Source organism: Centrocercus urophasianus, unplaced genomic scaffold (genome assembly GCF_019232065.1).
Source record: "Centrocercus urophasianus isolate 14NV4802_14NV808 unplaced genomic scaffold, USGS_Curo_1.0 seq_12, whole genome shotgun sequence".
In the NCBI taxonomy this organism is placed as follows: Eukaryota; Metazoa; Chordata; class Aves; order Galliformes; family Phasianidae; genus Centrocercus; species Centrocercus urophasianus.
In genome coordinates this window covers 37,217,749-37,236,768 of record NW_024884364.1, presented here as the reverse complement: position 1 = coordinate 37,236,768, position 19,020 = coordinate 37,217,749, and the positions used below count along the sequence as shown (strand labels likewise).

Here is a 19,020-nt window from a genome sequence, read left to right as displayed (position 1 = left end):
GGTGAGGGATAAAGGTTCAGACTGAATCAAATGATTGCCTCTGACATCATGGGCCTACATAATAACATAGGAGGTATTACCCTCATATTTTTGCTTCAGAGATTTGTTAGGGCAGATTAGACACTCAGCTTGTTTGTTTTCCCTCCCCCTCTTTTTCCTGGGTATACATGAGTTTAAAAAAAAAAAAAAAAAAAGTAACACCAGGAAGAATTGAATTATTTCTCATTTCATATTAGAGTTATTGTTTTTGCACTTCTGTGAGGATGAATGAGTATCTTCAGAATATTTTATAATTGGTCTGGTTGCTGCAAACATTGAATATTTTAACTGAGTATGAATTTACCTTATTGTTAGAAAGTAATTTTAATTTGCATGATGATTCCCATTCTTAAAATTCAAAGATGTGAACATTTCATTAAAAAAGTTTGAAGTTGCTTGATTGTAGTTTACAAGTTCATTTTAATCAGAGCTGTTTGTTGCTTTTCAAACTATACTAAACAATGAGGTGTTTCTTGTGTGAGAGAAAACATGCTTTTTTTTTTTTTTTTTTTAAATACCTGTGTATTATTTTAGTTAGTTTTCATTGCTTCTGATGTATAAGAAACATTTAGAAAATCTAACATTTGTAAACACAAATATGCATTTAATATTTCTTGCTTTACAATCAAATGGTAATTTTCTGGAAGGGACTGCTTGATCACTTAGATACTTCGATTAAAACTGCAAGCACTCACTACAATTTTTATTTCCTCCAGGTATTACATTTTCACTCAAGAAACCTCACATAGTACTATATTCTACATATTAACAACTCACACTGATCCTTTGAAATTTAAGTTGGTGTCTGTAAGGATAGGAGGCAGTAGACATGCTTAACCAGCTTCGGATCATCCAAAAAAGATATTAGCCACAGTCCAGTAACAAAGAAGTAGCTCACCCCTTTCAAAGGTTCAGGAATCACTAGAAACTTCCAGAGGAGAGCCAAGGTCAACCCTTTTCAGTTGCACAGGTGAATTGCATGCGCCTGTGCTCCCAGGGTTGGTTATGCCCCTTCACCAGATGCTCAATCACTGGTTCAGACTCTGACCTAATAGTTCCCATACAGTGACCCAGTACTTCTACTTCAGAAAGAAAAAAAAAAGCGTAAATCTCATCTGTTTCACACATAAGTAAATAAACAAAAATTACATAGTTCATAAAATAACTATGATTCCATTTCTAGTCCACTAATCTGTTCCTTGACTTCAATTAGTTCCCTGTTTTCCAGAAGGAGTTGTCATCTTTAGCAACAAGGTAATCCATAACTCTCCCTGTCACGTGGTGGTTCACCTTCTCATTGACCTTTTCATTTTGTTTTTACTAACAGCTTTCTCCAATCTACTAATCCAGAACAAACATTTTGTCTTTCTTTCCTATATTTCTTACAAGGTAAAGAAAGAAGTGTATAATCTCATTCCTAAAACTCATTTATATAATTCCTTCATCCTGTAACACCATTTCAGAAATAATTTCACAATGATTCTGATGATAGAGAGATGGCTTAAGTTATATATAAAGCCATTTTCACTATTATTATTTTCTTCATATTGCTTTCCGAATTCACTTCCCACATGTTATCAGCAATTATACTAAAAACAGTCTAGATGATAGATAAGTCTATGAGGGTATTTTCTCTCCACTTATACTGGTATTTTTCTACCTTCTACTGATAGATTTATTTGATAATAGCAAATTTTGTTGAAATGATTTCAGGTGAGCTTCTTGATCCAGACCTGTCACATCAGAATGGCATTTACTGGAATCTGTAACACTAGCTAACATGCAATCTTGCTACAGTGGAGAACAGTTTTTAATATGCTGGAAGGTGATCTTCCTCCATCTCAAAGAGCTGGTTTAGTGAAAGTGAAGAAAATAAAGGATTTTTGTAAATCCTAAATGAGATTCAGTACTTCGGGAGGTTTTTCATGATAGATAATAGATAATTGTCATAAAACTGTAGAGAATACCTAGATAGATAGATAGATAGATAGATAGATAGATAGATAGGTAGGTAATTTCTGTTTTTCAGATGGTGGAACAAAGAGTACTCTCCATAAAATATATTTGACCACTAGATGCAAGTAAGCTGTTCATCTGTTTCCTGGTCAGTATAGCTGCAAAACTTTCAGTAACACAAAAAACTCACACCTATGCTACCCTCAGGAGCCTGGACAATACTGTTCACCAGAAACTAACTCACAAGAAAATTTCCCAGAAATAACCCAGGACCAAGGAACAAAGATTAATCTATGAGTACAATGAATTAATAAACATCAGGGAAGTTAATTGTAAACACTCAAGCTCTGATTGGCTAGCTCATGTAATAAACTTAAGTAGGTGTATTTCCTCAGAAGATACTCTCACTGTATATTCCATATGCTCTCAGCATATTGAAGTTTGGTTGCTTAGAAACATGTGACTTTCAGTAAAATTTCTATAACTGACATCTTGTAAATGTTTGATGCTATTTTTTTTTTTTTTTTTTTACAATGCTATGGAAAATGGAGCTGTATTTTTCACTGAATGTTTGGAGTAGGCAAGAGAAGCTACTTTATTAGAGTTAAAAGAAGAACTTTTGCACTTGTATGAATGAACTTAAATAAGGCTTACTGAAAATAATAACATTACAGGTGTATTTAAAAAAAGTTAAAATACATATAAATACATGTATTTAATACAATTGAAATTTAAAATATTGACCTTATATTGCTTGATCTCTGCAACACTGCTGACTTTCAAACAGCAAATCAAGTAATTTTAACTTCACAATGTTCAGATTGTCCTGTCTTTCTGAAGAAATTATTTTCTATTTCAAATGATATCTTCTGGAATGGGTGAAATTTAATTCTTTTAACATAAGGTATATTGAAGATTTTTCACTTCCCAAGAACTGCCCAGACAATTTGAATACTGAACTGCAGTAATAGCTGATTAAATCTGATCTGCCAGAAATTATCATCATTTAAATCTGGATATAAAAACTGTTTACTACATGTAAACCTTGATAAATCACTCTTTCAGAAAAGACAATATATAAATATATATATTTTTTGCCTGTTATCTTAGGGGTTTACCCTTTTGCTTACCTTACTACTGGCAGACTGCAGAAAACTCACATAACTACTTAAATCCAATTCCTATTAGGCATTACATTCATATAGCAATAATGACTTAAAAACATCATTGAAAATCATCAGTTATAAATGATCTTACAGCCTATGTTGTCAAGCATTTTATTACCAGACTACTTGCTTGAAAAGATGCAGTGATGTCCCAAATCAACGTCTTGCAGTATGTGCAGAAGCCAGTGTTATAAACATGAAATATTGGTCCCATTAATAAAACAAGCACTACACATCATGAATCTGCAAGCCTTTCAAAATGTTGTCTCAACTTCTTGAATATATGTTATTCTTGTCAATTCAGAGGCCACTATTTTGGAAATGCACCTTACAGTGCATTATACTCTCGAGAAAGATGGAATGGGGTGAACTCCCTTCCCTTCATTGACAGCTATGTTAAATTCTATTTAGAATGTCTCATATCACACACCATAATTCTGAAACAAAATTTTTCATAAAATAAGCAGGATTGCTCTGAACCAAGAAGCATATGTAGGTTAAGACTGAAAGGTGCAATAATTATTGAAAATATCATGTTACGATGCATAACTTGTCATTGTAAATATAATTTAATACACACATATGAACAGAAATAACAGGAATGCAGCAGTAGCTAGCATTCTTTTCTTTGTAGTATGCTTATACTTCATACCATCCTCTTTCAAAAAGAGGTATGATATGAGAAGCTGGCATATCTCTGAAGAAATCGATTTTCACTGTGTCCTCAGCTGATTAACAGTAAGTGGAAGGTATCTTTTTATAAAGCTTTAATGATTCTTTCGAACAGGGCCTCTTTCTTCCATCCATTTTGCTGAAGATATTGGCCTGCTGGTGGGAATACATCTTACAAATAGGGACAGCCTGCAGATAAATAGTGCTTTGCAATGCTTACACCAACATATTTTTGCTGGCTTTAGATATTGTGAAGGCTATTGCTTTTCAAGAAGAGATGGTATGTGTGCAAGACTCCCATCAAAGACAGCTGCAAAAAAAAGAAAGGTTCAAATATGCCTCCAACTCCATCTAAATACTGTTGTATGAGTGCCTTGTATTTGAAATATTGACAGAAATATGGACTGAGAGAAAAAAAAAAAAAAAAGAATCCACAACTGCTGGCCTAGGATTTCTATATTAAGTGAAATATTTACCATATGTGTAGTGCTATTAAAATAACATGATATCTAAGCTATTTATTCTTACCATCAGTGTCTTGAGCAACTTCTTGGATGTTGGATGGTTTATTTCCATTGACCTTTTCAGAATTTCTTGTGGTGGTTGCACCAGGAACAACACCATTGAGCAGCACTTCAACTTTTTTTTCTACTCTCTCCCTGGCTTGACAACGTACCACAGCTACAGAAAAGCAAGAATCTGTTATCTGTGAAGTATCAGCAACTTGATTTAAACAAAATAATTGAACATAGAAGTGAAATGTTCTTGGAGAACGATGGATTTTCAGTAAAAGCTAAGATTACTAAAAGCTTTTTCCCTTCTCAGACTTGGTTCAGAACAGCACTTGCTAATTTTGCTTTGTCCTTCAATCATGAAATATTTCTTCATTGTGGTTCCTTTGCAAATAGAAGTTGCAATATATTTTGATATACATACCAATGAGAAAGGAAGATTAAAATGAAAATAAAGAAGAAATTTAAAAGTTAAATGAAACAACATTATTTCCTGCTTTTTGTTAATTTAAGAATAGCAGTGTTCAAAATTCAGCTTTTAAAGAACCATGACAGAATCTTGGCATATGGCTTATAATTATACAGAAGCATACACTGTCCATATTACTCCTGTTTACTAGATATCTCATATTGCTCTCTAAACACTGTGTCTACATCAGACTCTCTTTCACAGCTCATCTTACTACCAGAAAAGATTACACACTTCCTTTTTCATAACTAAGTAATATTTATGGATAAAAATCACCTCCCTGTGGGATCTGGCTTGACAAGTACCTGAGCAACACAATCTAATGATACCTGCTTTGAGCAGTGTTGGATTAGATGACCTCTGGTGGCACTTCCCAATCTAAATAATTCTATGCTTCTTTCACTTTGCAAGAAATAGAAAAATAAAAAAAAAGCTGTTGTTTTTTCACTTGTAATTTCCATTATTTAAACTAGCCAATGTGTCATCTACTGAACATTTGCTACATGTTCTGTGACCGCTGATAGTTTTAATTGGGCTCATGAGATACTAAGCCAAATGACTTCTCTAAGTTTATAAAGATGCAAATAAGAATGACACAAAAGATGTACTGCCTAACGTTCTAGCAAAACAGCTTTGTTTTCTGTCATAACAGCTTGTAGCCTCCAGGCAATTTCAATAAATATATTCATTAAGAGACATGACAACACAATTATAATCACTATTAAAAACACTGCCTTAAAAGAAAAGCAGGTTTCTTGTAAATTACAAACATTATAGCAGGATTTTTTAAGAAGTCAATTTATTTCTGGAAATCGTAAGAATTCAAAATAAAGACAGGAATGGAACAGGTTTCTCACTCACAAATAGACCTTTTAGGTCATTTTTCAATTGAAGTTCTAGTATTTCCTCAAGAAAAAAGAAGTCAATAAAGGTGATGATAGCCAAAATAAATATACATTTAAAATGACTGCAATATTATCTATATGCATTACAAACATTTACTGAACACAAACTACACAACTATTTACAAATAATTTACACTTCAGATTTACTTTTAAGAATTTAAAATTATTGAAGATGTGACATTTTTAAATTTCTGATCTTATGTAACAGTGATGTCACTGAACCAATTCATGAATGCCAGCACTTTTAATTTATGAATATTACACCTAATGAATACAAAAGACTGATCAAAAGATTTATAGCCAAGTCTACCTTGAATTATGTAACTGTTTTAAATATGATAACACATCTTTTAAACATGATAACACATCAATCGTTTTATTGCAAATGAGACTTGCTAAAAAAATAATTCTGGGCAACAGTACCATGTTGCACAATAATATTCTGCTTCATTCCTTAAGATATTAAAGTGGAAATCAGGGAGATGAAAGCTCCAATTAATACGACATCACTGGTATTTGTCTGAAAGTAAAAGGTCCTTGAGCAAATTAAATTAAAGACAGTAAAAACATCTATTTCTGGTGTTTTCCGTAAGTCATCCCTGTATTTTAACCTGTAGTGCAAAAAGGCATTTTATCCAGTCACCCAAAGAAAATTTGATAAAAGAGAAGAAGAAAATATTAAATTAGTATAAAACTGTCCCCTGTCTACACCTTGAGACTTGTTGCATGCTTTTGGTTTCAAAGGCTGTTCACAATTTATATGTTTCACAATTCATATATTTCCCAATTCTGGGATTATACATTTAAGAAATTGATGCATCAAATCAAGAAACACTTACTATTCCCATAGTAAATAACAATAAATGTCCTATGAACATATCGGTCATTTTTAATTGAAAGTTTAGTTCTCAGGAGCGAGTGGAAAACCTACTGCTATTTACACCAATCTATATTCTGGTTTTGGTTAAAGAGTAAAACACAAAACAGTGGACATCTAACCTGTAATCTCTCTTGAGGGGCATCTTGGACAGATAAGTAGAAAACTACCCTGGCGTCAGTCTCTTGTTTGATTTACAGTTCTCTAACTTAGCATTAACAGGAAAAGCAAAGGACAGAAGCCTTGAGAATTCCATCATCTCCTGGCTTCTTTTAGCCACGATAAAAACAAAATAAACCTTTTTTTACTTCGTAGGCTGGGAAAGGAGATTTGATTTTTCAAATCTGTTCTTATCTTTTTTAAGAATGTGGTAAAATACTACCACAAATTCTCATGATCAAATTTTTGTGATAACACAAATTAATTTCCTTGCATTTACTGTTCAGGCTTTTTATATTAATTACCTACCTGGAACTAATTTCTGATGCGGCGCTTCAGGTATTCCACGAATTGGATAGGTCCAGAGTATTCCCTGAATACCCCCATCCTCTGATATAGTAACGCTATTCAGAGAATAAATGAACAGTATCAGTTCAGGAAATATGAAAGACTATCATTGTAATACTATCATCACGATTGACCACTGAGAATTTTTCCTCCAAAGCAATCTAGAGTTATGAGATGCTGCATGCGTGAGACTCCTTTTTATCGTAAGTTGTAAGTAATAAGCTAAACATATCTCAGAAAAATATGGAATAAGATCCAATGATTCCAGAAAAGTCATACATCCACATACTTCAGTGTCTTAGATTATGTTAGCATCTGAGTATATGATCTCTTATGCCATATTATCCATGCTGATGCAAAGTTTATGCATTGCATAAATGAGTTCACAGGAGAACAACTATCAGTGAAAAATTAGAGACCTCTAAGAGCTTTCCTTTGCTTTGCTTTTCCTTTATCCATAACTACACTCACAGCTAGTACCTTGCATTTTGTAAAGTACAGACTTTACAGGATACATTAAAAGCTCATGTTGGATGCCTAGTGCTCTCAAAATCAGACACTTGACTCCCCTTTGGGAGCTATACACAAATATCTGAAGGAGAAAATGATGACAGGATTGAGTATCTTCAACTACTTTTTTTGCTTCCTATCAGAATAAATTACCTCTTCAAGTCTTTATTTAATTCAGCAGAATCCTCATAAGGCCAGTTCTCACCATTTTCCCTCATTACATGAATTACCATCACAGCCTCATACATTATCATTGTATCTGGCATGAATAACACTGGGATTCCCAGTTTTTCTTTTGGAGCTAACCGGTTTCCTGTAGAACAGAATAGATTGTTACAGTATTTTGGAAATTTTGAAAATATTTAAATCCCTTTATTCACATATTTGCTTTATTTCTTTTAGATACAATATTTAATGTTTCAGAGTAATGTTTTATTCTCCCTGTGACAGTAAATTGCATTTTAAACTCCTCTTGCTACAGTCAAATCTCATCTTAAAGTATCATTTGTGGTCTGTCCTCCTGTAAGAAGGTATTTTTTGATTCCATATCCTACAAAGAAGAGTTCATATAAATTGTAGTATGGTTTTAAAAAAAGAAACAAAGCAAAACTGAAACAAAACCTTTCAGGCTTCTATTTACTGATAAAACTTTGAAAAGAGAGCCAAGAAGACTCTGAACGCTCAAAACAAAAGAAGCAGGATAAAGTGAACTTCTACATTTAATATTCAGAGATTATATGTATAATATGTAAATAAATCCCACTATTTACTAGGGTCTAAATCATGTTTTTTGAACATTGGTGGGTTGCAATGTAGGCTCATAACACTGTATTTAAAGAAAGTAATTCAAAAGTGATTTTAGGACATAATTAAAATACATTTGAAAGAGCTGATATTATGCTGTAGAAGCCATAGATATTCTGCACTATTTTTCATTTAACTGACATTTCTTGAAATGAAAAACAAACAAAAAATATGTATACCATCTATAAAGGTGACCTGACACATTCCATAATAAATAAAACATTTTCCAATGGCCTGCCAGTCTTCCAAGTGTCAGAATACCAAATTCAAAGTACGTTGCAGTAATAAAGTTATAGGTAAATTACATAAATTAGAACAAGAATATCATACGGTCTTTTCATTATCAATCTGTTAAAGAATTCTTGAAATTTCATGGAACTGACATCTCCAGGTTAGAGATTCAGCTTTTGTCTTTCTGTAGAGAAAGCAAAGCTAAGATATATGTTCTAAATATTTGAGTTCATTTTTTCATGTCTACTACAATGTACACGTGGTAAGAGAGGAATATCTGTATTGTTCCCTGGGTGTGACTAATCTATAGAAGTTAGAATGTATGGGAGAAGCATTGCTCTACCCGTGGTTGCTTCCTCTGATAAATAAAGACTGTTGTGTTCTCAAAAAATGTCGGCAGGGAAACTTTCATGTTTCCCTTCCTATAGACAGAGAGACTTAAAGGTGAAGATCCCTGCATACACATTTATTCCATTGCAATCATGTGCAACTTTATTGTGAATTTTGTCCATTTCTTTCCTGGATTTTTTTGCTTTTTGTCATTGTAGTCATTGTGGCAGGCTGCCACTCACATTGCAAAAAGGCTGTATCAAGCAGAGAAAGCAGCTTCTCTTGCCCCTCATTAGCACAAGCTTTAACTTGCCACAAACTGCTTTCCCCCTACTTTTTGCTATGCACGTAGGAAAACACTTTCTCAGCTCTTTCAGCATGACTACACCTACGAACCAGAAGACATTAATATACATATATACAATTTCAGTAGAAATCAGGAAGACGAACCAAGTAGATTCTATTTGTCTGTGAACATCATGTATTCAGCTAGGGTTACCAAGAAAGTATTCCCTCTCCATGCCCTCTACAGTTGTGCCTATAAATAGCAAGCAAAAAATTGCTGTTGCATCAGCATCACAATAATTAGAAAATATACAAGGAGGAGCTGCTCAAGCTAATTTTTGGTCTGTAGTGTTGTGCCAGGATAGCTTGCAACTTTAAACAAATAAAATAACAATATTTAGAGGGTTTAATAACAATAATAACAATATTTCAGAGGGTTTAAAGTAGAACAGGGTCTTACTAATACCATTTGCAACTAACATGACAAATAGAACAGGCTGTAAAATGATATTTTGCTGCACTACATATATATTGCATATACTGTCTGAACAGCAGATTAACTATGCCTGTTACAGGACACAGTGATATTTTAACAGTAAATTTTAATACAGAACACATATGGTATCATTCTGGGTCATTCTAGCAGAAAATTAGTTATTAAACATCATGAAAAGACAAATTTTCATGTAAGTGTTGAAATGGAATGTGTTCACATTTTTAATAAACATTTTCCTTATTAGAAGCTGTTCATAATGACAATAATTTTTATATTACCAGGCTTGCCTGCAGCTGTCAAATAACCAACTGGTTATTAACTGCTAGTAAAGATTTATTTCCTTATGATTTTGCATAGTTAATAAGATAAATGAAATAGCCCTAATTGCAAGAGCCACATATTTCTTCATGTTTCTCTTTTCTCATTCCCATTTAGAAAATGTGGGTGAGGAACTGCTGCATATGGGCAGTTTTAGTACAAATCAGCATCACTAGGTCATTCCACAAACTCTTCATAATAAATACACAGCAAGATACTTTTTCTGAGTAAAGCCACAACACATTTGTTAAAAAGCTTTGAGCCCGATTTTTATAATACCTTTGTTCTATGTCAATGTCCCTTAGGAAACTGCCAGAGCTATCAGCATAAGCTCAGTTGACCCTTTACAAGAATGAAGCCATCTGATTCAAACCAAGCATCACAGTTGGAGTCAATTGCCCTATGGAAAAGCAAATCTCCCACATTACTTCATTTGCTAGTCTGTTTTTTAAGCCTTGCCTCTCACCTCTCCAAAGGGACAGTGGAGAACACTGACTATAAAAGAATCCTTGGACTTGACTTCTGAAGCTTAAGACTAGAGCTCTAAATTAGATACTTAAAATAAGTGTAATTTAAATTATCTGCTTCACTTCTATGGAACGCATCACTCAGATTGAGTTCTATGTAATTTTTGTGTCAGTCCTAGGAAGCATAGCACATTTGAAATAACAAAAATAATGAGCCAGTGGATCTCTGTAGCAGAGATTTTCTTTGCAAGGATTACAGATGGGTAAAAATGCATTTTTTTGCCTCTGTAGTAGCATGGGAAAATGTTTAAGAGCGAGCATCCAACATAGAGCCACTCTGATAAAACAGTGATTACGATGAGCAAAACATCCAGCAACATCTTTGAAGAGAGTCACCAACCTCTCGTTTAACTTTATCCCAGTTCAAGTCATGCATTTTTCATAACAGTAATGTACTTGGATCACAAAGTTTCTAGTCACTGAAGGGACTATCTCCTTGATGCATTGCTGTTAAGTCTGTAACATCTCAGAATACCTCCCATTTACAGTACCCAGTACAACAACAATCAGTTAAGTTCCCTCGAACTGAAAAAGAGAGATAAGGAAGAGCTCACTGTGTCTTCTGATGTGGAGCCATTTAACAGTGATTTCTTTTTTTTCTCTCTTAACAGTTTCTCCATGAAAATTACAAACATAGAATAATTCAAATTAAAACCACAGTTGGCCCCACTAAAATTAACACTAGTGACACAGGTGTTAATCCAATATAATCAGGTTTGTTTTCTCCTATCAACCTCAGGATTTGGAAAGGGCAGCATCCAGGATATTTGCAGACAACAGATGCTGCTAAGGAAAGATTGTTATTTATTTCTTTAGGAACTTATCTTGAAAAGGATCACCAGCATTCCAGTAAGTATCTGAAGTACATAACAAAAAAAAAAAAACAGGCATGTGTATTCTTCATTTATGTTCACTGCTAGAAGAGGTAAAAGCTTGACTCATATATGAAGATGAAGATGTTTTCTATTGTAGCTCTTCCAAAGGTTCAGTGCTGAATTCCAGGAGTTGCAGAAAGAATAGACAGCACTTCTACCTTAACTCTTACTAAGGGTGGGAAGGCAAACTTGTTTTTGTTTGCATCTTTTTTTTTTTTTTTAAATATCTCCAAGAGGATGCTTGAAGTGTTGATTCACTTCTGGTACAACATTATCACAGACATTTATTACAGGTTATAATTAGCAGACTGTAAGAATACAGTACTCTGTTAATCTGCCTACATTAGTTTTGTAGTCAGTTTTCATGAGAAGGGGAATAAAATTTTCTGGATCAACAGCCACCAGTCAACAACCTATATGTGTGAATGTACTCAAAACCTGACTTACTGTCACTCTGGACAACTTTACCTTACCTTGCTTGAGCAATAGAGGGGATGGATGAGAGGTCCCTTGAGCCCTAAATGATGTGACTGTGCAATTCTTTTTTATATATGTCTGAAGTTAACTGGGAAGATAATTGGTTGTTCAGCCTCTCAAGTAATCACAGACATGGAAAGTGAACAAAATTAAACTTGGTCTAACTCATGCTTTTTCATGGCACATATCTTATAGCAGAACTCCCGTTTGCACCTTCTCCAGGGCAAAGAAGATGACATGTAATGCAGTACAAGTTAGTTCAACCTCTATATATATTTTTTAAAAAAAAGCATCTAAAATGATAACGATGCAATCTCATCCTGCTTTTGATGGTTACACTATCATTTTTTTCTTTCTTCAGTTCAGTTTAAGTAGACAAAATGAAAGAGATATTCTTTTCACAGATGGTCCACAGTGGTTGTATTTTTAGGACGAATCTGTTTCCTCAATTATGGATTATTTCACCAAAAGTTAGAGTTGTCCTTTGCCCTACATCTGAAAGCTTCAGAGAATCACAGAATGGTTGAAGTTAGAAAGGACCTCTGGCAGACACGTGCTCCAACCTGTCCAGGCAGGGCCACCCAGAACAGGTTGCCAAGGCCCACATCCAGGCAGCATCTGAAGATCTCCAAGAAAGGAGACTTCTCCACCTCTCTAGCAACTCATGGCAGTGTATGCACAACACAGAAATGCTTCTTGAGTTCAGTGGGAACCTCCTGTGTTCCAGTATGTGTCCATTGCCTCTTGGCAACACTGAAGAGAGCCTGGCTCCATCTTCTTTGCACCCTCTCTTCAAGTATTTATAATCATTGACAACATCCCTCCAGTTCCTTTTTTGAAAACTGTAAGTTGTGAATATGCAACTCACACACTAATAAGCAATTTCACAAATGACTGGTTAAAACTTGAAAAGTCGCTTTGAGAAAGAAATGCCACAAATGAAAGGATGGATGTTTGACTCTTTAACCGAAAGGCTTCACACCATCACTATCATAAGCACACAATAAAAAGTATTAGATACAGCATGTTTATAAGCTTTGTTTGTAATTCTATGAATCTTGTGTTAATACCATCTTGTACATTTCTGGCAGAGTCTTTCAGGCTTATTTTATTAAGAGATTTAATTTAGAAGGATTTCTTCTGGTACTAAATAATGGATACAAGTTAAACATTTGCTATTTAGATTAAAATTAATTGATTGAGAACAGGGCTCAGTAATTAAATATGTTGTTTCATTTAATGTAATTTACTTTGCTTTTAAACAAAGCCTGTCTAAAAGGCTTAGCACAAAATTTCCTTTTTCATTTACAAAATTATCATTTTCTAACTAATAGTTTATTATGCATTTGTGGACAAAATAAAAACCATTATTTTGATAGAAATACCGACTGCATTTATTTATCACAGATGTGCAGCGTCATCTCATCTTAAAAGGTTTAAGCACACCAATGGGAAAAAAAAAAAAAATGGCTCCAAACAGAGGAATTCACCTCTTCAGCATAACCAAAAGAAGAAAAAATACACTTAAGGTCTTTAACTCTTGGGAACTTTCAAAAAATATATGAAACAAAGATTGTGAAAACTGTGAAGATCATACACTCTTACTGAGGATAAGTGAACAATAATTTAAGATTCCCACTGTAAGATAACTGTGTAGTGTTTTACAAAAGAAAGTCTCCACCACTTCCACACCACATTTGATGGCTCGCTTTGGTGGAAGAAAGGGTCATATTTAATACATGGATTACATAACAGTTTAAAACCTAGCTTAGCCTAGATATTGCTGATCTCCTAAACCCCAGTAGATTTAACCTTCAGTTATGTATTACAGAGCTGCCAAATATTTAAAACAAATAAAAAAACTCACATTCATGTCTGTTCCACATTCAAAAATATTTTTCATGCCTGCCGATATGTTCTGTATTCATATTGGCAGCACCAGATATCATTGCAATTTCTCACCACTGGCATTTTGATGATGGACTTTGTGAAATTCAGCCAGCAAACACATTAGGAAAGACAAACGAACTAAAGAAGACGAGAACAGCAAGAAAGCAAAACTGAGTAGCAGTGCAGAACAGTACATAGGATGCAAGTGAGAACAGGAAGATGATTACAAAGATAGAGAATAGTTGGTAATACAACTTGGAAAAAAAAAAACACAAGACATCTTAGGGACCAAAAGAAGGGTGATAGACATAGTGACTTGCAAAATGATTCTATAGCAGTGAACAAAAGTGGAGACTGCATAATACGGAAGTCACTTAGCATAGGGTATGCCAAATAGGTAAGAGAAAAGACTGACATAATCAGGAATGAGTGGTAACAATTTTATATTTATTCTATGGCCTAACATTTTTCCAGTACTTTATGCCATACTAACAGTTCCACCTGATTTTTAATTTTGGAAACAGAATCTTACATGCTCTGCACTAATAATGGGAAAACTATATCCCACTCTATGTCCTTCTTCCTCTACAGCAGTGAATTAACATTATTCCGTATTTAAGGAAGCACAGCCTACTAGCTCTTAATATCTTCCCAAAATCTTTCTAGTGTCTAGCCATAAAAAACAAACAAAACTAAGAAAAACACGAAGTTTTATCCTTTTGCACTCTAAGAAACTTCACATTAACCTACAATAAAGTATTAGGCAAGTAAATTAAGAGTATGCCAGCTTCACCTTTCCTTAATCTTCTTCTAGACCCAAACTCACACAGAAATGTCTCTGGTCTATGGTTGAAAGAAAACAGCAATTGCTCCAGTTCAGGCATAATTCAGTTTTAGACATATGTCAAATATCTTATTATTTTTGACATATATATTTTCACTTTCATTTTAAACTACTCCTGGATATACATATCTCTTAATCCTATCTCTGAAGACGCAGACAAATTCTGAAGCTAGGGCATATTTTAATCAATATCTGGAAAATACTGTAAAATTGGTAGTGATGTTGGTGCTGCTATATCCTACTTTTTATATTCAACAAAACACTGTACTACCTATTACAAGTTTCCAGATGTATTGCAATTCATATAAAACTGGAAACAGATACAAGTCTCCAACTGACTCCTGTACATGAATGAGATACAGTGATTACTCAGCACTTCTGCTTTCTCCAAAGTTGTTTTCTTCACATATTTTATACACTTTGAAAAAAACAGTTTAGCTATTACTCTCCTCTGTCAGTTACACATATATCTATTTCCTGAGTTATAAATTTTCATATTCTTCATCATTCGAGGTTCACAGGTTTTTGTAGTAGGGCAGAATTGATCTCTATGCTAGTTTCTGCAGGGTTTTTTTTTCAGTTGTTTCCTAGTACTCCAGAAAATTGTCAAAGTTTTTAAGAAGAATCCCTCTGGAAAAGCAGCTTCTGCCCACTACTGTGTAATAGTCATAAAACAATAGTCCTGTGAGTCACAGAAGCCATCACATAGAAAAGAACGTATTATTCACATGGAGGGAGAATTTCTAAACTAAAATACTTCCCATATTAGCAAGTTTCTTTCTTCTGGAAATAAAATTTCTGTATTGCAGCAAAGAAGATTTCTTGCTATTAATATTAAAAGGCTTTTTAGTGATATTATAAGAAAGGGTCTTGGGATTTAATTGAGATTTGTCCTGGCATAAATTGATTTTAGTTTCTTTTCGTTATGACAGCAATTGGTCAGCAGTCAGCAATTGGACAGCAGTCAGGTTTGTTTTAGGATGCTTTGAGTTTAGAGACAAAAAGTAAATATCTGTGCAGACTGAATTATCTATGATTCTATCTATTTTTATTCTGTTTGGAATACAAAATGGTTTACAAGAGTGCAAACACAGGATGATACCACAGGTCCACAACAGTAAATACGATTCAAAAAAGCCACAACAGGAATACAATCTTGTAAAACAAGTTTAGAGATATTAGGGAATACAGAACTGAATAAACAAGAACAGGATGTAAGAATAAATTCATTTATGCTGACTGCATTAAGATAATGCATAAAAATAAATCCAGTGAGATCCTAAAACTGGTGAGGAAAGAATTTACTTTTCTAGCCCTCTAAGCAAGCACAGAAGTTGAGACATTCATAACTTCTTGACATTGCCTTCCAATGCCTGTTCATTGTTGAAGACTGGTGCTGTCAAGCTTAGGAAACAGTGTGGTACCAGGAGGATAAGCATCTTTATAACCGTTTTAACTATTTTACTTTTCTGCATTATTTGGGATTCTAAATTGCAGTGGTATTGTAAATGGACTAACAATAACTCTTTTAGTACTCTGCCACATTAGAGAAACAAGAATTTTTTGGCTCTAGTTATGTCCCCTTTTGCCCACTGAGTTTGGTTGTTCCTGTGGGGAGCCTGGAGTTGAGAACAGTGATCCTTCTGGTCCCTTCCAAATAAAGATATTCTAAGATTCTATGATTAACAGTTCTAGATTCCACCTTTTCATCCGTAATCCTTAGGCAGAACAGTAGTTTTTGAAGCTGTGGGTTCAGTCTTTGCATGAACTATTCAAAACACTGTCTCTTTAAACTTTTCCACTATTCAGTAACTTCACAGATTGAATTTCTTTGTTTTTCTCCATTTAAGTGAAATATTCTAAGGCTAAACAGAATATTGCTGCAATGCAATTGGAGCACTTGAGTTTAAACTAGCAGGTAATATCTTCAGAGAATATCCTCCAGCTTTGTTTTCTTTGTGTTACTTCTCTTCACAGGAAAAGTTCTGTTGCACAATTTTTAGTCCTTTCTCTCAGACAGCAAAACAAACATTTCTAAATCTTCACTCTACTGTATTCTATATGTGCACATCATAAAAAACATCAGCTGCAAAACAGCTGTCAGTTTTAGTAAAGCTCATTGGAAACAGTGAGCTTTCCACAGAAATTGCATATGATGCATTAATAACAAAAATAACACAGACCTTGGTACTTTTTCCCTCCTAATGTTATCTATGAGTTCATGATGTTTCTTGTGGCATAATGCAAGGAAAAAAGGGGGGTAAAGAGGGAATCATACACTCTGAGAAGAAGGTTTCAGGACTGTATTTACAAAATTCTATTGGGAAAAAAAAAAATTCTTCAGAAAAGACAAAGGACCCTCATTTCTTATACATTTATTAGTGATTATTTTGATTATTTCCTTGGCCTTTGCAAAAATGAAGTTAAGTAGGCCTAAATGTTGTTGCTGTATGATTTTATTATAATTTTAGGAGCGAGCACTGATTTAACTGTAGTGGTCTCTTACAGAGATCAGCAATCATACGTCAACGATAACAGTTTAAATAATACATGTTATATTCTGGCTTTGATCACTTTCATGCAAAACCTGCTCCAGAATCTATTAAGATTACCACAGACCTAGAAAAGGTAAGCAAAGAAATATCAACGATCATCCAGTAAGAAACTTTTGAGCTGTTAAATGCCTTTCTAATTCAGAGACATTTTGGATATTTATGGTCACAGCAGTAATTTACATCAACTTTCTCTCTTCTTTTTTTAATGAATAATGCTTCCAGCCAGAATCGCTTATCTCTTATAGATCTCAAACTACAAACTAACCTCAGACTTTAAACTAATTTACCCTGTCTACATGAAATTATCTTTTATTGCCATTGTGGACTCAAATGTGATTTATGCATATACTATGTAAGGACTCATCAGTTTTGAGATCTGTAGAAGGCAACACGTGCTAACATTAACAAGTAGAGGGACTTAATTTACAAGTAAATAGGTTCCAAGGAGTTTGAAAAGCCAGCTGCAATTTCTCTAACTGATAACAGTAGCAAAAAGAAAGAAAAAAACTATTTCAACTTAATCCACAGTTTGAAGAATTAATTAAATCATTGTATCCAAGTAACTAAACTATAAGAAAATTTCATTCTCTGGTAAAGAGACAAAACAGTAAGGAAAAAAAAAAAAAAAAGGATTATTATAATACAGTTTGTGATCTTGCACTTAAAGAGCAAGTAAAGCAAAGTTGGCAAGATGGAGATCATTCAAAACTTCCTCAACATCTATTGACATTATGTTACTATGATGTGTATTGTGGTCTTGCACCACTGTGTTTGATAAACCAGAGCTGCTTGTTTTTGCAATATCGAAAAGTGAATGTGTTATTCATACAAGTCTGAATAACAGCGATTTTAACAATTAACTTCTTATTTTCCTATTTAATAGAGAAGATTTTTTTAGTGGTTGAAAAGAAGGAGCTGAAAAGGTCTCTAAAATGACCACACACAATTCATCTGATGAATCAGATGGTTTCTGCTGGTTATACGTCGCAGAGGCAATACAAATTGCAACTAAGCACGTTAACTCATTTATACAATTGACATTCATTTTCATAAAGGAAGTGGGTCTTGTAATTAATATATATCAATTTTTATGGTTTGTTAATCTTTGTTTTAACTTAAGATCTATTATGGAGAAAAAGATTTTATCTATAAGGGATTTTCAGACTTTGTTAAGTGATCAGATGAAGGTTTGACAATTCAAGATAAAATGTTATTGCAAAACTTGTATTTACTTCACTCAACAAAACAAGAATATTTAGGAAACACAAACACTGCTATCCAATGAAGATTTTTTTGTTGCATGCTTCGAAGTTTGTGAGATATTATGCCTGGTGATCGTAAAGGTTATGTTTGAGACACTGTATCTAACTGCAACATAGATCTTAGTTCTGCTTCTCCCGAGGACACACAAATTCTATCTAATACTTGATGTCAAAATCCTCTGCAAGTTTAGGTACTATGATTCATGAGCAACACAAGTGTCACATTAGAATAGACACAAAAGCCAAGTTACACTTAAATTGAGAAATGGCAAACATTTTTTCCTCTCTTCTTCCCTTCCCCTTTGCAGTGATGCAAATCTTCACAGAAATAATATTTGTTAAACCTCAACATTTATATCAGATTCAAGGTAATCATTACAGGTGTTTATGAATGATAGTATTAACCTGATTTCCATGTAAAACAGGAAAGGTTTCAGCATAAATTCTGTAAAAGCTGAAAATGAGGACCTATATACATCATAAGATGTAAAAGAGAAAAAAAATAAGACTTAA

At 33.8% G+C, this 19,020-nt stretch overlaps 1 protein-coding gene across 1 annotated transcript in view; it reads right to left on the bottom strand.

The window, feature by feature from the left end:
• CFAP47 (cilia and flagella associated protein 47) overlaps positions 1 to 19,020 on the bottom strand; it is a 259,426-nt gene that overhangs the window by 23,341 nt on the left and 217,065 nt on the right. Inside the window, 3 exon segments of the mRNA XM_042809679.1 lie at positions 4,362 to 4,514; positions 7,065 to 7,159; positions 7,767 to 7,926. Of these exon segments, the coding sequence (XP_042665613.1) occupies positions 4,362 to 4,514; positions 7,065 to 7,159; positions 7,767 to 7,926 (408 nt within the window).